The 22,500-nt window shown below is 52.4% G+C and overlaps 1 protein-coding gene across 1 annotated transcript in view; it reads right to left on the bottom strand.

Moving 5' to 3' along the window:
* LOC131395918 (collagen alpha-1(III) chain-like) overlaps window positions 1–22,471 on the bottom strand; it is a 30,650-nt gene extending 8,179 nt beyond the window's left edge. Inside the window, exons 1-3 of the mRNA XM_058527693.1 lie at window positions 22,132–22,471; window positions 20,557–21,612; window positions 19,480–20,462 (exon numbers count right to left, since the gene is read on the bottom strand). Coding sequence (XP_058383676.1) covers window positions 19,480–20,462; window positions 20,557–21,612; window positions 22,132–22,471 — 2,379 coding nt within the window. The remainder of the gene's footprint in view (window positions 1–19,479; window positions 20,463–20,556; window positions 21,613–22,131) is intronic.
* Window positions 22,472–22,500: the final 29 nt, after the last annotated feature.

Genomic DNA, 22,500 nt, shown 5'->3' on the forward strand with positions numbered 1-22,500 from the left:
CAATGGCTGTCCTTTCCTTGCGCGGGCCCCGTGGCTCAGCGGTGAAGTGCGCGCGCTACGATGCTGGCGGCCAGGTTTCGGATCGCCGGCGCGCACCGACGCACCGCTTCTCCGGCCACGCTGAGGCCGCGTCCCACGTACAGCAACTAGAAGGATGTGCAACTAGGACGTACAGCTATCTACTGGGGCTTTGGGGGAAATAAATAAATAAATAAATAAACAAACAAACAAACAAACAAACAAACAAACAAATAAATAAATAAGTAAATAAATAAATAAATAAATAAATAAATAAATAAATAAATAAAAAGGTAAGTAAGTAAGTAAGTAAAAAATGTCAAAACAGAAAAAAACAATTACTGTCCTTACTTTGTATTCAGAGAGCTAGAGCGAGGAGGGGGGAGGGAACGGAGCAGGAGGAAAGAAGGGAGGCTGGCAGGGACGGAGGCAGGCAGGCAGCACAATCGAGTTTCTCTTTCCACAAAAGGCGTCCGGCGGAAAACTCACAGGAGGAGGGCTTTCGGGCTGCAAAGCCCAAAGCACACCTCCGCGGCGATGGGCCCAAAACGCTCAGAGATTCAGGGTCACCACTCAACTGACGGCTGTCCTCATTTGGGCCCCTGACTTAGGACCTCTCCCTCCCACCCAACTTGGGAGCAAAGAGGAAAGCAAATCTGCTCCCCCCCCCCCCCCCCCCCCCCGTTACATAGGACGCCCTTCTTCTAGTCAGCCCGCCTCCAGCTTTTCCACACGCCAAACACCTCTCGTCGGGATGGGCCTTCCTTTTTTTGCCACCATCCGGCTTTCCCACTCCTCTGCCAAATGCCAGTGGTGGAGGTGGAGGTGCAGGTGGAGGTGGAGGCCCACCGACCCTCTTGCTTGTTGGGAAGTGGTTCTGGTTCTCCTATGTGGGTGATCTTGATCTACACAGACGTTATTAGCTTGGGGAACGGGTAAGAGCACTCAGATGAATGTCTGTGCCCAGTGTCGATAACGAACTAGCTGTCTCCGTCTCCGTCTGTCTGTCTCTTCCCTTTATGTGTGTATGTGATAAAGGTAGGGAGACCCACCGACCAGCCGACTACCTGCAGACCGACCCACCTACCTAATTTTCATCACTCTGAAAATTGAGGTCACGTCCTGTAAAATCAAGCCTTTAAAAAGTGCACCAGCCGGTGGGCCTTGGGAGTCTATTCACACAGTGGCACAGCCGTCACCAATATGTATTTATTTCCAGGACATTCGCATCACCTCAAAATTAACAACGCCCCCTCCCCCCACACACACACTCACCCCGGGGAAAGACCAATCAGATTAACGGCAGGGTGCTTTTTTCAACAGGCAGGCCCGAGTCATCCCTTTAGAATGTTTCCGAGTCCCGTTCCGTTCTCGTTCTCGGACGCAGCGCTTTCGGCCCTCAAGGAAGCAGACGGTGGGGGTGGAGGTGAAGGTGGACTGGGGGGCGTGTGTGGCATGTCCGTCCTTCTGCCACTGCAGAAATTATTTCGAAAGGAGGGAGGGACGGTTGGTGTAGGTGGACCGTACTGGGTGACGGTGGTTTGGGAGCTTTCCCTAGAATGAGGAGAGAGCAGTCTTCCCTGTGAAGTCAGGGAGCCGGAATAGGTTGCCCCCACATCGACCCGCTCTGGCACATGGGTTCTTTGGAATTCGAGGCCCTGGCCTTGAGAAACAGCGGGCGCGAGAAGGGCACGGGACCTCTCCCTTGTCGTCCTGACCTGAAATCGGGAGATGAAGCTCCCACGGGAAAGGTGCCCTCCCTGAACCAGGAGGACGCTTGTCAGCCCAGACGCTAGCCCGGAGGACTCTGTTTCAAACAAAACCTTGACTCCTCCCATCTCTTGATTGACCTTCCCACAGGTGGCTGGCCTCGGAAGCCTAGAGCCGCTTTCCTTTCTCCTGTCATTTCGCTACAACTGGATTGTCCGTGGTGTGACGTGCTCTAGGAGCTGGAATTCAGTCAGAGCCGCCACTTCGAGTGACTTCCGCTTTAGGCTTCTCCCCGAGTGACGTGCCCTTGCACGCGTTCCTAATCTCTCTGTCGTTCTCTTCTGGATCTGTCTTTTTGTTACCGGGCCGGGGTGGGCTCAGCCAAGGACTCAGAAGGGGGATAGCGGCGGGAACATCGTTTCTCCTCCCCTATGCCTGCTGAACGCAGGCTTACACACCGGAAACTCCCCCACCCTCACCCCTCAGTGGGATGCTGTACATCCTTCGGGTCACACACAGTCTGCATGCGTGGGCACCGACAGAAAGATTTGGCAACAGCCTTAGCTGCTCTGCGCTGGTTCCAAGTGCCGCCCCGCCTCCCCCCCACGGCGCGCCCTGCCCTCCCCCCCCCACCACCACCACCAAGAGAGAGAAGTGAAGTGACTCCGGGAGAAAGCCGATTCAGAAATTACACATAATTCAGCTGGTACTTGCTGTGAAAGGGGGACAGGGTATGCTTTGAAACGCTGAAATTCTCCCTGCCTTTCCTTGACGGGAATGACAGCGCCTACAACCTGCTGTCATTGGCGAGTTTTAGTCACCTCGAGAGGAAGGACCGATTTCAAATGGCTGAACCCTGGTGGGTCACGGTGCAGGTGACGTGACCCTCTCTGACAGACGCAGGCAATCCCCTGCTCCGGGTCAAGGAGAGAGGGTGTTTATTGTTCTGTTCTTTAAAATGGTGCTTCAAGATGGACAGCACTTACAACCTAGCCTTTTCACCCTTCATAATCGTACGGCAGTGGCACGAGGTACGTTCACATCCTCCTCGTCGAGTTCACTGTTCCAGGGTTATTTGATTTTTAAAGTCAAATCTCGGGATCACGACTTGGAGTCACCGTTCGCCCACTGAGAGAGAGCCCCTCCCCCCCCCCCGTTCACTCGGAGGTGCTGTCGGTGGGGGTTCCTTCATGTTTGTCCATCATCCTTCCTCTTCTTAAGGGTGAGGAGGCGATGCGTGAAATCGCCAGTGGGTATGCGGCACGAGACTGAGGACCTCCCGCGGGAAGCAGGTGGGAGAGGGAGGACAGACCGATCCAGCGGACTTGAAGACGAATGATCAAAACCTGCACCTAGAGCAGAGCGTCGCCAGTTAGGAGTTTGCTTGCTGGGCCCGTAACCCAGGGTGGATGAGTCAAACCATCCCCTGCCAGGCCTCTCCCGGCCCTCGGGACTCCAAGCCCGCGTTTGTCCCGTGAACTCCGACACACCGAGATTATCTGTTTGGTGTCCCCCTTTGATTCGGCTCCCCATCCCGCCCCCGCCCCGTGCCACGCGCCACGCAGTGAGGAAGACGTAAACCGGGACGTCAGTCCCCACGGCCCTGATTCTCAAGTGGTTTAGCGGGTTAGGGAAAGCGGGGGCGGGGGGGGTGCTCTTTCTGTCCCAGAGGAGTCGCGCTTCTCAGACATCCATGCTCCCTCCCTCTCTCCCTGCAGTTTGGAAGCTGCAGCCTAAGGGTGGGGGAGTTGAAGAGAGCCATTCAGTGGAGAGACGCCCGAGGCGAAGTGAAAGGCTCCGACTTGACCGCAGAGCTTTCTGCATTTCAATGAAACCATTCCGTGAGGCCCATTGGAGTGAATGGGCCTGACCTCCCTTCCCCCCCCCCCTGGCTGGCGAGTCCCACCCACTTGGCAACGGAAGGCTAGGGGTTTCATCCTCCGTGGTGAACCCGGGCCCCTCGTCCGAAGGAAAATCCCGCATGGGCGTGGGTACAGCCGAGTTGGTATCTCGGGCAAAGCCGTCAGGGTGGCGAGATGATGGTGGATGAGAGGAGACTTGTTCCGGGGCCGCCCTCCCCTGTGGGTGCGAGTGGGGCTGGGGGCGGGACCCGGACCGTGGGAGAGTGCAGGACGGGAGCAGCTGCCCGCCTGCCCGCCTTCGGGCTGAGAGCAGCACACAGGGCACGCTGGCTCCCGCAACTTCATTTGTTCTGGGAACCTTCTGTGGTTACCCGTGAGGCGCCAGTTGCTCTGAGGAACAAAGCTCAACTCCTCTCTCTGCTTCTTTCCCAAGAGGCCTGAGTCTCAGCGACTACAGATTCTTCTGATTGCTCGCTAAATGGACCCACGCGCACCCTCCCGTCCTGCCGGACCGGACCCTTCTACAAAAATCTCCACTTGGGGAGTTTTCTCGCCTCACCCAGAGCAGACACACCACCCCCACCCCCACCCCCACCACCCCTCTCCCTCCTTGCCGCTCCCCCGCCTCAATAGCTAACACACACGAAACAAAACTCCAGCTGGTCAGGGCCGGCCCCGTGGCTTAGCGGTTATGTGCGCGCGCTCCGCTGCTGGCGGCCCCGGTTCGGATCCCGGGCGCGCGCCGACGCACCGCTTCTCCGGCCACGCTGAGGCCGTGTCCCATGTCGGGGGAAGAGGGAGAATCTCCCTCTGCCCTTTCCCTTAAGGTTCTTATGGCTGGCCAAATAATCGACGAGACAGGTTAGCAGGAGAAAATAATACCAAGTTTAAGAACATGTATACATGGGAGAAACTCAGAAATGAGCAACTCGTCCCTCTGTCTAAGCTGCTTGCCTAAGTATTGCAGCTAAAGGCGAGGAGCGTGTTGGGGGTGGGTAGTGGCCTGGGACTTCAGAGGGCAGGAGGACCATTCTTTTCGGGGTCAGCTGTAGAGAATGTGGTCAGGGAGAGTTAGAGTTTTGGGATAAAAGGGGCTTGGTGCCCCTCCCATTGTAACATCTATTTTACATGATCATTACAGCCATCATGATAGAAGATCTGTTCCAGGAAGGAGCCACCATGTCGAATTCTTTAGGCAGTTAGTGGGGGAGGTCAAATGTCCCTCAGAGAAAACAATCAAGGTAAAGAGATATATTTCAGGGTGGCCAAATCTTGATCTCCCACAGTCCCGCCTCTGAAACTAAAAGTTTCACAGTCCTTTTGAAACTTACAGAAGTTTCATAGTCCAGAAGCTGAGTTGGTAGATTGTTTCATCTCACTGAACACGTTTCTTAGTCCTGATAATAGGTCGGTTCAATTAAGTTCATTTCAGAAGGTGGTGATGCAGGTGGGCTCTCGAGGTGACGCCTATATTGTGGAAGCAAGCAATCAAGTATTTAATAGAAGCATTTCTATGGAAACAAAAGAGAAACAAGGTTAATGGTTGGAGCCGATTGGAAACGTGTTTTTGAGTTCGGAGGACAGCCAGTGAAGAAGCATTTCAGATGTCAGCGTCCAAGTATCTTTTGCAGTTTAAAATGTCTCTGATGGTGTCGTCAGGTCATCTCTTAAGTTTATATCAAGTCCAGTCCATCGGCTTCAGTTTGTAAGTCTTCAGGAAAAAGGGCAGGTTTAGTTTTCAGCGATTTCCAATGAAAATGATGGAAAAAAAATCAAAAACGTTAGTTTGGACATCTGTCGCCAGATGTTTCAGGAGACTAGAAGAAATCAGGATCCAGTCCAGTCAACAGATATAAGACAAAAACCTCAAAAGACAACAAAACTAGGATCTAATATCCGCAAATTTATACTGAAATAGTTTTTACCGAAATATAATTTTTCTCTCTAAAATCACCCTCATTTTTATTAAGATAGCAAAATTAAAACTAGTTTGCAAAATAAGTCTAGTTCCAATAGAGTTGGCCCAATTATTTACATAAGTACAGCAAGAATAGTAGTTGATCACATAGGCTCTTTTAAATCTGCTTTGCTGGAACTTTTGATAAGGAATCTCACATTGAACTTTAAAGGTCTCTCGAGGCCAGGAAAGCAAAGCCAAGGATTTTGTCATCAGACTTTGTCTGCAATACCCATAGATTTGGGTGAATTCCTCTCTTCTGAGGTTCCCCCCAAATATTTCGAGGTTCCTTGTACCTGACAGATAAGTGACATTCTTGACTTATCCTGGTAAGTGCTGCTTGGAACATAAGGTACCAGGCCAATATTTCCATGTGGCTTTATTCCATAAAGTCAAATCTTCATTCCTCAGAAGCTGCAGGGTGATATCGCAAATATGATGTTCCAGTTACAACCTTGGTAACATAACCAGTGTTTCCAATTGTGTCCTGTGATAAGGAGAACAGATTCTTATTGAACTTATGCAAGTAACTATATTGCCATGAAAACAACAATACTCACTCACTAAGAGTTTCCAAATTTGAGGGATCAGATAGAGAGAAAAAGATAAATATTTCAATTTTACTGACAAAAATATCATTTACCAAATTGCTATAAATCATAGCTAGCTCAGGAGAAAAGAGAAAAAGTTTTCCTTAAATCTGAAAAAACAAAACATTGAAAATTCAGCAACACTTCAAATGAAAAATCATAGAAATTATAATTATCCTTATCAGTTGATTCAGTCCTGTGTAATCCATTCTTGATCCCAACCTTTTTGTTAGCAGCTTCATGAAGTCGGTTTCTCCATCAGATTTCTGTAATTTCTTACCACGTTCATTTTCGTGATCAGAAAGTTTGTCAGAAACCTGTATTCCAGTGTAAATATCAGAGTCCTTTCCATGAATTTTTCTGAAGTTGAAACATATTTTGCAAAAGCATTAGAGCAAAGAAATAAGTCTGTAAACAACAAGACCTCAAAATGGCAATTGACAAAGAAATTTGGTTAATTTTGTGACATACAACACTTTAAAATAATAATAACCAGAATTATGACTGATAATCAGGACAGATCAGCATTTCAGTAACGTTATACAATTTTAAAACACCTATATGAATAACATTTACCCACATAATAGCACCTGAGCAGGCTTATCGTCACTTGTCTGACAATGCTTTCCATGTAATTTAACATACTGAATAAGCCTAATAAGTTTAGTATCTTCCTCCTTATAGGAAGAGAGCAAATGTCTTTGAGAAGTTCCAGGGCCCTTTGAAAATTCTCAAAGTAAAAAAAAAAAAAAAGGTAAAGAGATATATTTCAGGGTGGCCAAATCTTGATCTCCCACACCCACATAGAGCAACTGGAGGGATGTGCAACTGTGACATACAGCCATCTACTGGGGCTCTGGGGAAAAAGAAGAGGAGGATTGGCAATATAGATGTTAGCTCAGAGCCGGTCTTCCTCAGCAAAGAGAGGAGGATTAGCGTGGATGTTAGCTCAGGGCTGATCTTCCTCACACGCACACACACACGCACACACACACGCACGCACACACACACACACACACACACACACACACACAAATCCAGCCGGTCTCCTTCTACCTCATCCACTTGAGAAGAGTCGCTCTCCTCTAAAGACCTTATCCTCAATGACTTACTGCTGCCTCCCTTTCCCTGGCACAATTCTCTCCCTGGATGTGCCCCATCTTAGACTCGCACAGCACTTGCAGGTCCAGTTCCTTCCCCAGGTTTGGGAAGTTCTCAGCAATCATTTCTTTGAAGAAGCTCTCTGCTCCTTTCTCCCTGTCTTCTCCTCCCTCTGGGAGATTATAAGCCTTATGTTACTTTTCCTAATCGAGCTGGATATTTCTCAAAGAATTTCGTGGTTTTTTAAAAATCTTAGTTCTCTCTCCTCCTCTACCTGGAGCATTTCTAGGCTTCTATCGTAGACCTCACTAATTCTCTCCTCCATAGGGTCTGCTCTTTTTTTTTTTTTTTTTTAATGCCTTTAACCTTATTTTTTAATCTCACTATTTGTGTCCTTCATATCTAGAGTTTCTGTTTGGTTTTTCTATTAGAGCTCCAATCTCTTTGTTGAAGTATTCCTTCTGTTCGTTAATTTTATTCTTGAGCTCCTCGAACTGTCCTTCTGTCTGAGTTTTTATGTAACTCGTTGAGTTTCTCTATGACAGTTGTTTTCTCTGTGTGTGTGTGTGTGTGTGTGTGTGTGTGTGTGTGTGTGTGAGGAAGATCGGCACTGAGCTGACATTCATGCCAATCCTCCTCTTTTTTTTTGTTCTGAGGAAGACCGGCCCTGAGCTGACATCTGTTGCCAATCCTCCTCCTTTTTTCCCCCCCTTTTTCTCCCCAAATCCCCAGGACGCAGTTGTGTGTCATAGTTGCACACCCTTCTAGTTGCTGTATGTGGGACGCCGCCTCAGCATGGCTGGACAGGCGATGCGTCGGTACGCGCCCGGACCCGAACCCGGGCCACCGGTAGCGGAGCGCATGCACTTCACCGCTAAGCCACGGGGCCGCCCCCTAGGGCAGCTGTCTTGAGTTCTCTGTCAGATGGTCATCGTCTGTGACTTCGGGTTTGGTTTCTGGAGAGTTGTCATTTTCCTTCTGTTCTGCTGTGTTACTGTACTGTCGATCTTCATGCTGTTTGATGAATGGATCCTCTGCTGGGGCACATTTGTGGTAGTCACGGCCTTCTCTTATTTGGGTCAGGCTTCAGTTACTTTGGTTCTGATTGCCCGGGTCTTGTGTTCCTCCACTGGCTCTCCGTGGGCTCACACACTGCTGTCCCGTGCACCACCTGCACTGCTGTTCCCAGGTTGTCTTGGGGTGCCGGTTGCACTGCTGCCAGGGGTGCTGGGTTCACAGGTGTGCCGTCACTGGTGGGAGCCCAGGGACCCAGGGACTCATATGCGGCCCCCCCCGGCTGGTGAAGCGGGGTTGGGTCACCGCTTCTGCTGTGGCTTCTAATGCTTCTGGCCACAGACTCCACCTGCCACGGCGGGGGCGGGGGTGACAGGGGGCTGTTTTTTCTGTTCCTGCCCCATCTGCTCACAGTTGTGCCGGTCGGGCCACTCCAAGTTCATGCGGGCAGGACTGCCACCGCTCGGTGGGTGCTCTCACAGGCCAGGCATCTGCCACTCCGTGAGTGTTTGCACGCAGGCTGGGCTGCCCCTGCCTCCACTCACAGTCACGCTGGCTGCAGCTTGAGGACCCATGTCCTGCATCGTCGCCACCGTCAGGAGGAAGGGGCCGCTTCCCTAGTTCCAGGGCTTCCCGAGGGTCCGGTCCACCCACCTTCAGATGTATAGCTGTGTGGGGGATCAGACTGGGCCAACCCAAAATGTGTCTCTTTGGCTTGATTGTTTTTAAGAACAAAAGACTCTGAAAGGAACTCTGACCTCCCCCCAACTGCCTAAAAGAATTTAAAATAGAAGGGGCTATTCCAGGGATGGACTAATGCCATCACATAACTTTAATGTCATGTAAAACATGTGTCTCAGCTCACCTTGTCTGTAGTTGGCCCATTTACGTTTCCAACGCCGTGTAAATTGCCTTCCTCCTCTTTGAAATCCCAAACCACTACCCCCAAGGTCCTCCTCTGTCTAAAAAGCTAAAGCTGAAGATAATATTTAAACTGGCAGCTCGGCCGTGTTGGTGAGTTGTTCCCTTTTCCTGAGTCTCTCCCGTGTATACACGTTCTAAAGCTTTGTTTGATTTTCTCCTGTTACTCCATCTCGTGTCGATTTAATTTGTAGCCCAGCCAGAAGGACCTAAAGACGGTAGAGGGTTTGCCTTCCTCCCCTACAGCCGCATGGATCTCTCAGCATCTTGTTGTGCTGTGTAGGGAATCCCTGTGTCGGTCAGTAGACGTCTGTTTGGTTGTACCTTAGAGGGGAGAGGCGAAGGGAACAACTCATGCCACCATGATGCTGACGTCACTCTGATAAACTTTTAGCAGGAGTTACATTTTATTGCATGTGTACTTATTTTGTGTGTGTGTGTGTGTGTGTGTGTGAGGAAGATCAGCCCTGAGCTAACATCCATGCTTGTCTTCCTCTTTTTTTTTTTTTTTTTTTTTTTTTTTTACTGAGGAAGACCGGCTCTGAGCTAACATCTAGTGCCAATCCTCCTCCTTTTTTTTTCACCCAAAGCCCCAGTAGATAGTTGTCTGTCACAGCTGCACATCCTTCTAGTTGCTGTATGTGGGACGTGGCCTCAGCGTGGCCGGAGAAGCGGTGCGTCGGTGCGCGCCCGGGATCCGAACCCGGGCCGCCAGCAGCGGAGCGCGCGCACTTAACCGCTAAGCCACGGGGCCGGCCCTGGCATGTGTACTTAAAACAACTTCCAAGATCTCTTTGGTAGCTTGAAACCTGGATGTTTGGCTACGTGAAATTAAGGGATAAAACATTAATTGAAGGGCCAGCCCCGCGGCTTAGCGGTTAAGTGCGCGCGCTCCGCTGCTGGCGGCCCGGGTTCGGATCCCGGGATCGCACCGACGCACCGCTTCTCCGGCCACGCTGAGGCCGGGTCCCACATACAGCAACTAGGAGGATGTGCAGCTATGACAGACAGCTAGCTACTGGGGCGTTGGGGGAAAAATAAATAAGTAAAATCTTTAAAAAAAAACATTAATTGAATAGCTAGATCGTTTCCAAATAGGATAAAATATTAGACCTTAACGACTAAATATAGGTTTATCCACTGTTGGCTTCTGAGGACAGAGAAACTAAAAGATGTTTGGGACTATTAATAAACATGTCTTGTGCTTTATGAAGAGTATGCTATGAAATGACATGTTTCTAAAAATTATAAAGTGTTCATAGGATTTGCCAAGCCACAAAATGCTAACGGACAAAACAGTTCACAGTTGCTTACCTCTTAGTTCTCACTAAAAATTAAGGTTTCTAGGCGTTATAAATTCTTTAATGAAGCCATCAATCAATCGATCAATCAATTAATTAAATTATCTGGGACATCGGCCCTGAGCTAACATCTATTGCCCATCTTCCTCCTTTTTTCCTTTTATTTTTTTCCTCCCCAGAGCCGCAGTAGATCGTTGTATGTCATAGTTGTACGTCCTTCCAGTTGCTCTATGTGAGATGCCGCCTCAGCATGGCTTGATGAGCTGTGCGTAGGCCCGAGCCCAAGATCTGAACCGGTGGACCCCCGGCAGCTGAGGCGGAGCACGCAAACTTAACCGCTACGCCACTGGGCCAGCCTCTAAAAGTTCTAACTAATATATGTGACTGAAGCTACTAACAATTAATAAGGGAAACGTCTTTGTCTTCATGGAAAGGAAGATGGATGTTTTCAGTGAAGACGGTATAAAAAATAGCCATTCTTGTTTCTTTAAAAAGCCTGTGAAAAGTGTGTGGGGAAAAAACAACTCTGAGGAAAAAGTTTTGTGTGTGGTCAAGTTGGTTAAGATGGAGATGGATTTGATTCGGTAACTGAGTTTTAGTATCAGAAGTAAGCTGGTGCAAAATTAGAATTTGGTTTCCTCTTTCTTAAAAGCATAGTCTTCTCTAACTTCCAGTCTGCTCTTGTTAAGGAAATTGTATCAGGTTTTGCTTTACCTTTGAGTGAATCTACACCAAGGACAGGAATTCTATGTTTAGTCAAAATACTTTCCTAGGCTCAAAAAGGAAGAGGCCTCTGTATGCAGAGGACTAAGGTTTTGGCTTTTTACCCGTTTTACTCTCTCTGTTTGCCTTTTCAAATGTTTTTTTAATCTTTAATTTTCTTTTTTTGGCGGGGGGGCGGGGTAGGCCCTGAGCTGACATCTGTTGCCAATCTTCCTCTTTTTATTTTTTTTCTCCCCAAAGCCCTGCCACATATATTCTAGTTGTAAGTCCTTCTAGTTCTTCTGTGTGAGCCCACCACCGCAGCGTGACTACTGACTGAGAAGCGGCGTGGTTCCACGCCTGGGAACGGAACCTGAGCTGCCTGCCGAAGTGGAGCGCACCAAACTTTAACCCCTAGGCCATCAGAGCTGGCCCGATATTTTTTTGATTTCTCCATTGATCCAATAGCTGTTCAGTAGCCCGTTGTTTAGTTTCCACATGTTTGTGACGCGTACTGAGGCCCTGAGCTAACATCTATTACCAACCTTCCTCCTTTTTTCCTCTCTTTTTTTCTCCCCGGAGCCCCAGTAGATAGTTGTATGTATGTCATAGTTATACCTCCTTTTAGTTGCTCTATGTGGGACACTGCCTCAGCGTGGCTTGATGATCGCTGAGTAGGTCTGTCTGTGCCCAGGATCCAAACGGGTGAACCCTGGGCCGCTGAAGCAGAGTGTGTGAACATCACCGCTACGACACCTGGCCGGCCCCTCTGTTTGCCTTTCATAATCTTCTTTTCCTTTCTTTTTTGAGGGAAATAAGTGCACTGTTAAAAAAAAAAATTTAATGGCAGAAGATCTACAAATATTTTTTTGTACTTTCATGGAACGGTTCAACGTCAACATTTACCTCATTTCAAACACACACACACACACACACACACACACACACACACACGCACGCACTCTCAGCGTGGCCTTGTACGGATGTACTGGAACTTGATTTCTTGAGTGGATGGCTGTGAAGTCTCTGCCTCCTACCCCCTACCATTTTTGTGGGTTTGCTTGTCTGTCGTGATGGTAAGGACTGCTGAAATCAGTATTCTTATCCCCACTCACTCATGCATTTGCACCCATGCTCCCCACCCCTGTGTGTTGTCTTTGGACCTTTTTTTGTGGCCCGTGCAGAGACACATTTTGTCTTTTAAACTTTGCTGTGGTCAAGTGTATCAGTCATTTCCTCAGTGGCCTCTGGGATTTGTCTGTCCGCCTTAGAAAGACCTTGTGGCCTGGAAGTGACAGGGTACAAACAATTCCTCCGTTCTTCCTCTGTCATTGTTGTCGTCCTCTGACGAGGCCTGCGTGGTTTCGGTTTGACAGTCCCCGCCCGCCACGTTTTCCGAAGCCCTCCCGGGAGCCAGGGAAGCACTCAGGCCACTCCGGGAAGCAGGTGCCGGCAGCCCCAGCCCCCCTGCTGGTGTCTCCGAGGGAATTTTCCACGTCTGCATCAGCCAGCCGGCCCGGCCCGGCCCAGGCCCGGCCCGGGAGTGGTGTGGGGAGTCTGTCTCCTTCCCAGCAACTGCCCCTCCCCCTCAGCTTTCCAAGTCCTCCTTCTGCGCCCGGGGTTGTGCCGTGCCGGCTGGGACCTCCGAGGTGGACGCCCGGGGGCCTCGCGGGACGCCCTCCCGGCCGCCCCAGGGTGAGAGTCATGATCCGAGGTGGGCCAGGACACGATCGGGGCGGTGGGCGGAGGCTGTGCACTCTCGCGGGCCCGCGCTCCGGATCCCTCCCTCCCTCCCTCCCGGGGACGTTTGTGCTGATTGTCCGGTGCCATCTAGCGGCCGCTTTTATATAGTTTCTGTGCTCCGGAGCTCCGGCGACATAGGCAAGGGAGGGGACTGTTGAAGGACAGGTTGACGCAAGTAATCCATAACCAATCTATAAATCAGAATTGGGGTGAGTTTATTATGAGCCAAATTTGAGGACCACATAGCCCAGGGCCTTCCTTCCCCAAGGAAGGAAGGGCGCCAAAGAAGTGGGGTGTACCGCGTGGTTATATACCGTCAGAGTGTCTATCGCACAGGATTGGAATGTCCCTTTTACAGCACTCACGAGATTGCCCGGCCTGCCTGCCGGGCCTGCCTACCCGGCACAGCGATTCACACAGCAATTGATGAACACTGCGGAGAGCAGGTCTGTGGTCCCCAGCTGGGTGGTCACAGCGGGTCAGCAATCAATCCTTAGCCTAGAGAGAGAGAGGCTTACCCTCCAGGAAATGCTGATGTGGGGGAAGTTACTTTAGCTTAAGGGCATTTATTCTTGTCTTTGTGGCCTAGTAAATGCCTAAAGCAGATAGACAATCTATGCTCAAAGGCCACATCTGGCCCTTTTGGAAAAACAAGGTCAGGCTGAATTCGTTTTACACCAAATGGCTTCCTCATATACTCCAGGATATCCTATTGCTTGCCATTTATTTATCAGACATCTGTGTGGTTTCCCATCCGGGGCTGTGATGAACAGAGCTGCTGAGAACATTCGTGTCCAGGATTTTTCGTGAATGAACATGAAAGTTCTCGGGCCGCTCGGGCGTGGTGTCCTCCAGAGCACCCTTGAGCTTGATGCCTGCCTCCCCAGAAGGACTCACAGGGCTCCACGAAGCTGACTTCCTGGAGCTCCACCTGAGACCGCACGGCCCGAGCCCCCCCCACCCCCCCACGCCCCCCACCCCCCCCCCCCCGACCCCGCGCCAGAAATCACACTGGGGCCCTCAACCACCCAAGGCCCCAGCTAAACAAAGACACTCTTAGGAGGCAGGACGTTCCGAGGGCTTAGAGGTTGCAATTTTCTGTCGTCGTTTTTTTCTTGTCGTTGTTGCTGGTGAGTCTTGGAAACCCCCACGCTGTTTTCCGCAGTGGCCATGCCACTTTACATCACCACCAGGGAGGCGTGAGTGAGTGACTCGGCCTGTCCGTCCGCGACCTCGCTAGCAGTTTGATACTGTTCTCGTATTTTGCCGAAGGCATTCTGACAAATGTGTCCCGAGGATATCTCACTCCGATTCTCATTTGCATCTCCAGGAAACGGCTCACATCTTTTCACGTGCAGATTTGTAAATTCATCGGTTATCTCCTCCTCTCCATGTGAGATGCCTGCTCTGTCTTTCTGTTTATTGTGTATTTGGATTTTTTTTTTCCCCAAGATACTGCTACTGCATTTTGAGGGTTCTTTACAAATTCCAATCAGAGGTGTGGTTTGCACAGATTTTCTGCCCCCAGACTCTGTCCTTGGTCGTTTCGTCCTCTTAAGAGGGTGTTTCACAGAACCTAGGAGTTTAATTTTGATGATTTCCAATGTCTCCATTTCTTTTTATGGATCACGCTTCTGAGGTCAAGTCTTAAAATCTCTTTGCTGGCCCTGTACCCCCAATTCTTTCTCTTAGAATTCTTCCTCCTACAGCATGTTCTAGTTTTACTTCTTACATGGAAGTTGTTACTCCTGAGGTCCCGGTTGCCGTCACGAATGAAGCTCAACTCCCCTCTCTGCCTATTTCTCAAAAGGCCTGAGGCTGGACTACTGCTACAGATTCTTCTGATTTCGTGCTAAATGGACCCACCCGCACCCTCCCGTCCTGCCAGACCGGACCCTTGCACAAAAATCTCCACTTGAAGAGTGTTTTCACCTTAACCAGGACATAAACACCACCCGTGTCCCCACCACCACAAGCCCCCGCCCCTCCCCCGGCTCCCTCCCAACCCGTATAGCTAACACCCATGAAACAAAAATCTCCTGCTACCTCATCCACTTGAGAAGAGTCAGTCTCCTCTAAAGACCTTATCCTCGATGACTTACTGCTGCCTCCCTTTCCCTGGCACAATTCTCTCCCTGGATGTGCCCCATCTTAGACTCGCACAGCTCCACCGCTCGGGGGAGCTGGAGACGATATCCAAATTGGCTCAGACGGTAGCCTCCTCGTTTCAAAATGACCTACGCGTGACATCGGCCGTAAACGTGGTCCAGAAATCAGTGACTTTCGTGTGCCTCCGGTGAAATCCGGAGACCCTGGCATCTGGAACACATCTTCTCCACGTCCTTCAAACCTTTGCTCTCCCTCTTTACCCCTGATAGCCCGCCCGATGGTTCACGGGGAAATGAGATCCCGTCTGGCAAGAGCCGAGTCGTCTCCCCACCACGTGCGAAAAGAAAAGGCACGGGCCCACCCCCGCCCATCTTATCCTTCTTCACCCACACCATCGTGTCATAAAAATGAGTGCCCCAGAAAAACGTGTCCCTCCTCCTGTCAAAAGCTGAAACCTCGGGTCAAACACTGAGACGGAAAGGACGCTGGGGTATTGTTTTGAGCTACACACAGACGCTTTTAAAGAGGATGACAACAACAAACGAGCAAAACCTTACCCCCATCAGGGAGCAGGTGCAAGAATGGAGTGCTGACTGACCCTCCTTCTTTGCTTCCTGGAAGCAGGAGGTCGGTCAACCAACCAACCAACCACCCTCCCCCCCACACACACACCCCGAGGAAGATGTCCTCTCTATCCCAGGAGGAGAGTGACGTTCTTATCTTATTGGCAAGGTCGGGAAGTTGAGGATGAGAGAATTCTGTACAAACGGACCTCTCGTTAACGATGTTTACTCTTCCAATCCACGAGCATGGAATATCTTTCCATCTCTTTCTTCTTCGATTTCTCTCAGTAACGTCTTATAGTTTTCAGCGTATAGGTCTTTCACCTCCTCGGTAAAGTCTGTTCCTTGCTATTTTCTTCTTTGTGCGGTGATTGTAAATGGGAGTGTATTCTCAACTTCACTTTCCACTAGTTTGTCGTTAGTGTGTCGAAATGTAACTGATTTCTGTCTGTTGATTTGTATCTTGCAACTCGACTGTATTTGTTGATTATTTCCAGGAGGTTTTCGGTGGATTCCTGAGGGTTTTCTATATAGAGAATCGTGTCACCCGCCAATAGTGAGAGTTTCACTTCTGCCTGTCCGACTTGGATCCCTTTTATTTCCTTTTCTTGCCTCATCGATCTGGCTCAGACTTCCAGGAGTATGCCGAATAAGAGTGGTGAGAGCTGGCATCCTTGTCTTGTTCACGTTCTCAGAGGAATGGCTTTCAGTTTTTCTCCGTTGAGTATGAGGTTGGGCTGTGGGTTTGCCATGTGTGGCCTTCATTCTGTTGAGGTACTTTCCTTCCATGCCCATTTTCTCGAGAGTTTCTATCATAAATGGATGTTGGATCTTGTCCAATGCTTCCTCTGCCTCTATTGAGATGGTCACGTGGTTTTTATTCCTCATTTTGTTAACGTGGTGTGTTCACCTTGATTGATTTGTGGACGTGGAACCATCCCCACATGCCTGGAATAAATCCCGCTGGGTCGTGGTGGATGATCCTTGGGATGTGTTGTATTCGAGTCGTTAATATTTCCCTGAGGATTTTTGCATCGATGTTCATCAGTGATATTGGCCTGTATTTTTCTTGTTCTATGCTGTCCTTGTCCGGTTCGGATGTCAGAGTAATATTGGCCTCGTAGAATGAGTTAGGAAGCTTCCCCTCCTCTTTAATTTTTTGGAAGAATTTGAGAAGGGCAGATATTGAGTCTTATTTGGATGTTTGGTAGAACTCACCAGGGGAGCTGTCTTGCTCTGGACTTTTCTTTTCTGAGAGGTTTTTGATTACCGTTTCAATCTCTTTACTTGTGATTGGTCTATTCAGATTCTCTCTTCTTCTTCTTCTTCTTCTTCTTCTTCTTCTTCTTCTTCTTCTTCTTCTTCTTCTTCTTCTTCTTCTTCTTCTTCTTCTTCTTCTTCTTCTTCTTCGTCTTCTCCTCCTCCTCCTCCTCCTCCTCCTCCTTCTTCTGGAGGAAGATTGGCCCTGCGATAACATCTGTTGCCAATCTTCCTCTTTTTTCTCCCCAAAGCCCCACTACATAGCTCTGTATCATAGTTGTAGAGTTGTAGCTCTTCTATGTGGGACGCCACCTCAGCATGGCTTCATGAGCGGTGAGTAGGTCCACACCCAGGATCCGAACCAGGGAACCTGGGCCACCACAGCGGAATGGGTGAACTTAACCGCTACGTCACCGGGCGGGCCCTCTCTCTTTCTTCTTGATTCAGTTTTGGGAGGTCGCAGGATTCTAAGAACTTATCCATTTCTTCTAGGTTATCATCCTGTCTGTGGGCGTATAGCTTTTCATAACAGTCTCTTATAATCCTTTGCATTCCTGTGGTGTCTGTTGTAACTTCTCTTCTTTCCTTTCTGATTTTATCTATTTCAGTCTTCTCTCTTTTTTTCTCAGTGATTCTGGCTGAGGGTTTGCCCATTTTGTTTATCTTCTCAAAGAACTGGATCTTAGTTTCCTTTCTATTTTATGTATGTATTTTTTTAGTCTCTATTTCATTAATGTCTGCTGTGATTTTTATTATTTCCTTCCTTCTACTGACTTTGGGCTTTGTTTGGTCTTTTTCTAGTTCCTTTAGGTATAGGGCAAGCTTGTTTATTTGAGATTTTTCTTGTTTGTTGAGGTAGGCCTGTTTTTCTATTCATTTCCCTCTTAGCGCTGCTTTTGCTGCAGCCCATAAGTTTTGGTATGTTGTGTTTTCATTTTGATTTGTCTCTAGGTATATTTTTTTAACTCTAGTGAGGGATTACTATTTTTTTTGGGGGGGGGCCTGGGAAACATTTGCCCTGAGCTAACATCTGTTGCTCATCTTCCTCTTTTTATTTACTTCCTCCCCAAAGCCCTGATACATAGTTGTCTATTCTAGTTGTAAGTCCTTCTAGTTCTTCTACGAGAGCCACCACCACGGCATGACTACTGACCAAGGAGTGGCGTGGTTCCACGCCTGGGAACCGAACCTGGGTTGCCGAAGTGGAGTGCACCAAACTGTAACCCCTAGGCCGTCATGGCTGGCCCAACGTTTTCTGATTTCTCCTGTGATTTCCTCATTGATCCAACAGTTGTTCAGTAGCCCGTTGTTTAGTTTCCACATGTTTGTGACACATATTGAGGCCCTGAGCTAACATCTATTAACAATCTTCCTCCTATTTTCCTTTCTTTTCTCCCCAAAGCCCCAGTAGATAGTTGTATGTCATACTTGTCCATTCTTCTAGTGACTCTATGTGGGATGCCACCTCAGCACGGCTTTAAGAGTGGTGTGTGTGTCTGAGCCCGGGATCCGAACCAGTGAACCCTGGGCCACTGAGGTGGAGCATGCGAACTTAACTGCTACGTCACTGGGCTGGGCGGTCCCCTAAAAATTCTAATTAATGTATGTGATTAGGGGGCCGGCCCTGTGGCGTAGCGGTTAAGTGCTCCCGCTCCGCTGCTGGCGGCCCGGGTTCAGATCCCGGGCGCACACCGACGCACGGCTTGTCAGGCCATGCTGTGGCGGCATCCCACATAAAGTGGAGGAAGATGGGCACGGATGTTAGCTCAGGGCCAGTCTTCCTCAGCAAAAAGAGGAGGATTGGCATGGATGTTAGCTCAGGGCTGATCTTCCTCACACACACACAAAAATATGTATATGTGACTAAAGCTACTAAAAATTAATAAGGGAAACACCTTCATATTCAAGGAAAAGGAAGAAGGGTGTTTTCAGTAAAGACGGTATAAAAAGTAAAGTTTTTTTTAAAAATAACTTTATTTATTTTTCCCCCAAAGCCCCAGTGGATAGTTGTATGTCATAGCTGCACGTCCTTCTAGTTGCCGTACGTGGGATGCGGCCCCAGCATGGCCGGAGAAGCGGTGCGTCGGTGCGCGCCCGGGATCCGAACCCGGGCCGCCAGTAGCGGAGCGCGCACACTTAACCGCTAAGCCACGAGGCCCGCCCGGTCAAGGGTCTTTTGTGTGTTTGCTTGCTTGCCTGTGGATGTTCAGTCGCCCTACTCCCATTTGATGGAGAGGCCATCTTTTTACTCCCGTGGGTTGCTTTTGCATGATGGCCAAAATTCAGTTTTGGCAGGTTTGGCCGGTTCTGTGAAACAATTAATGTTATTATTTTTAACCGGCAAAAGATCTACAACTTTCTTCGTGAAACAATTAATGTTATTATTTTTAACCGGCAAAAGATCTACAACTTTCTTCGTGAAACAATTAATGTTATTATTTTTAACCGGCAAAAGATCTACACCTTTCTTCGTTTTCTAGTTTCAGGGAACAGTTCAACAGGTATCTCATCTCAAACACACGCACGTGCAGACGCACACACACACACTCGCAGCGTGGCCTTGTACGGACGTACTGGAACCTGATCTGTTGAGCGGATGGCTGTGAAGTCTCTTCCCCCACCCCCCACCACTTTCTGTGGGTCTGCTCGCTTGTCACGACGGTAAGGACCGCTGACATCGATGTTCTGGTCGCCACTGGTGCATTTGCACCCACGCTCCCCAGCCCCGCGCGCTGTCTCGGGACTGTGTCGCGGCCCGCGCGGAGGGAGACACGTTCGTGTCTCTTCAACCTCCGTGCGGTCAGGCGTCGCCGTCGTTTCCCCGGCGGCCTCTGGGCTTTGCCTGCCTGCCTTGGGAAGCCGTCGCGGGTTGGAAGTGACGGGATGCGGACAGTTGCTCCGTCGTTCCCCTGTCGTCGTCGTCCTCTGACGACTCGCCCGGTTTCGTTTTGGCGGTGCCCCGCCCGCCGCGTTTCCCTGAGTCCTCCCGGGAGCCCGGGAAGCGCCCGGGAAGCGCTCGGGGCCACCCCGGGAAGCCAGCCGGTGCCGGCAGTCCCGGCGCCCCTGCTGGCGTCTCTGAGGGAATGTTCCCCGTCCCCTCACGGGCGAGCGCCCGAAACACACACGTTTTCCGAGTCCCTCTCCGGCGGCCGGGGTCGCGCCGTGCCGGCTGGGAGCCCCGAGGCGGATGCCCCCTGGCCGCGCCGGGCCGGGAGATGGGACCCGGGGTGGGTCGGGACGGGGTCGGGCCGCCAGGCGGCCCGGCTGCGCGCCCCGGCCGGCCAGGGACCCGGATCCGTCCCGCTGACGTTCGCGCCGGTTGTCCGGTGCCACCTGGCGGCCGCTTTTATATCGTTTCTGTCCTCCGGAGCTCCGGCGACCTCGGCAAGGGAGGTGACTTGGCCGCGGTGACCGAGGCGGAGTTCCGGGAGGCCGTTGGCAGTGGCGGCATCGGTCCCGGTCGTGCCGGGGCGCGGGCGCGTCGTCCGCCGGGCGGAGATTGGACGTGCAGGAGAGTGTGGGGAGGTGGCTGTCGCCGCGCTCCTCGAGGCCGGCGGGTGTGCGGGGCCGCCCGGACGGGTCGACCAGCAGACGCCGGTGCCACTGCGACCCTCGGGGACCGACCGGGGCCGGCGAGGTGGGGGGGCTTCCCGAGCCCGGCTGGCGTCCCCCGTGCGGCCCGGGTCGTCGGGCCCTCCGTGTCACCGGTTTCTTGCTCGCGCGCCGCTCCGGAGGTCGGGGACCGGCCCGGGCCTTGCGGGGAGGCCCGTGGAGGGCGAGACGGCGGCGGCTCGGCCGCGGGCACGGGTGGCTCCGGGTCGTCGGACTCGACTTTTCTCACCGCGTTTTCCGAGTCCCGCTCTGGCGGTGGGGACCGACCGGCCCGGGCCGTCCGTGGTGGCGGCCCGGTCGTCGGAGGCGACTCCGAGGGATGTTTTTCAAGTCCCGCTCCGGAGGAGAGCGCGGACCGGCCCCCGCCCTCGAGGGTGGGCCGGGGAGAGGGCGTCCCCGTCCCGGACACGTGACCGCGTGGGTCCGGGTCGTCGCGCTGGATTTCTATCGCCAAGTTTTCCGAAAGCCTCTGGGTCCGGAGGTGGGGACCGGCTCGAGAGGCAGGTGGAGCCCCGGGTGGGGTAGGGGGGCACGTGGACGGACGCCGGCCTGCCCGGGTGGGGCCCGGTCGCCTGGGGCGCCTCTGAGGAATCTTTTTTTTTCCCCAAGTCCTGCCCCGGAGAGGAGGATGGACCGGCCGCCTGCCCTCGAGGGCGAGACGGCGAGGGTGCACCCGGCCGGGCGCGGGTCCCGCGTGCCCCCGCGCCCCCTCTGCCGCCGCACTTCCGGGGTCGACCAGATGGTCGCGGGGGCTCCGGGGCTGGTGGCGATGGGGTGGTGCCGGGGGCCTGGTGACCGGGCCCGTGATCCAAGGGGTGCCGCCGTGATCCGTGGGTGGGCCCCGTCGCCTGGTGCGGCCATTCTTTCGCCCGAAATGGTCGTTTTTCGCTGCCAGATAGGTGCTGACACGCTGTCTCCGGACGTTTGTCGCCTGGGAGTCGTTGGGCCTCTGGACGCGCGTGGCGGGGCTCCGGGCTGTGACCGTGGGGTGGAGGCCCGGTTCTGCCCCTGCCACTTGAGCCCGCCCGCCTGGGCTGGGCCTGCGCGCCGGCTCCTGTGCGTCCCAGGTGTCCCGATCCGCGGTGCCGCCTCCGGTCTCCAGCACCCGAGGGCGGCGAGGGAGGTGGCGCGGGTCCTCTACCCGGTGCGCTCCCCGCCGCAGGCAACCCCGGTGCGGTCGCGACTACCCCACGCCTCGGGCTCCCGCGCCACCGCGTGTCAGGCGTTCACCTCCTGGGGTCGTGGCCCGCCGCTGCACGACTCGGGGGTGGGGGGGAAGCGGTGAGGCTGAGGCAGTCTCTCCCTCGGTGACTGCCGCTGTTCTTGTCGTTGTCTCCGTGAGGCGTGTCGCGCCGCGGTGATCGATGTGGTGATGTCGCGCTCTCCTGGGCCGGGCCTAAGCCGTGCCAGGCGAGGGACGGGCGTTTGTGTCAAACGGGCCCGCTCTTCTCGCTCTGCCCACGGGCCCCTCGCCTCTCCTCCCCGCCCGTCGGTGGTGTGTGGAAGGCAGGGGTGCGGAACCCGGCCCGACCTCGCTCTCCCGCCCTCTGCCTTGTGGCGTCGGTGGGGCCGAGGTCTTTGTGACGCAGTGGACACTCCGTGTGGCCTCTCGGCCGCGTCTGGCGAGTGGGCCTCCCCGAGGTGGGGTGGGCCGTGCCGCCGCCGCACCACACGCTCCCCCGGGTGTGTGGGTGTGTGTCGCCCGGTCCTTGGTGGTGCCCCTGGAGCGCTCCAGGTCGTCCGTCAGGTGCCTGAGGCCGAGCGGTGGTGTCGTTTCCCGCTTCCAGCGACCCCTTCGGGTCACCGCTACGATGGTGTGTCTGAGGCGAGACGGGGGTCCAGTCGGTAGGGGAGGCATGCCGGTTTCCCCTCGCGGGGGCGGGTGCCTCGTCGTCCCACCGGCCTGCGGCGTGGAGACTGACTGGCTGGGTGCACGCCGTGTGTCCTCCGTCGCCGGGGCTGGCACGCGGGTGCGTTGAGCGATCTCGGCGGGCCGAGCCAGCGGCATGGCGCTGGCTGTCTTTCGAGGGGTGCCGG

This window comes from Diceros bicornis, chromosome 32, assembly GCF_020826845.1.
Source record: "Diceros bicornis minor isolate mBicDic1 chromosome 32, mDicBic1.mat.cur, whole genome shotgun sequence".
NCBI classification, from domain to species: Eukaryota; Metazoa; Chordata; class Mammalia; order Perissodactyla; family Rhinocerotidae; genus Diceros; species Diceros bicornis.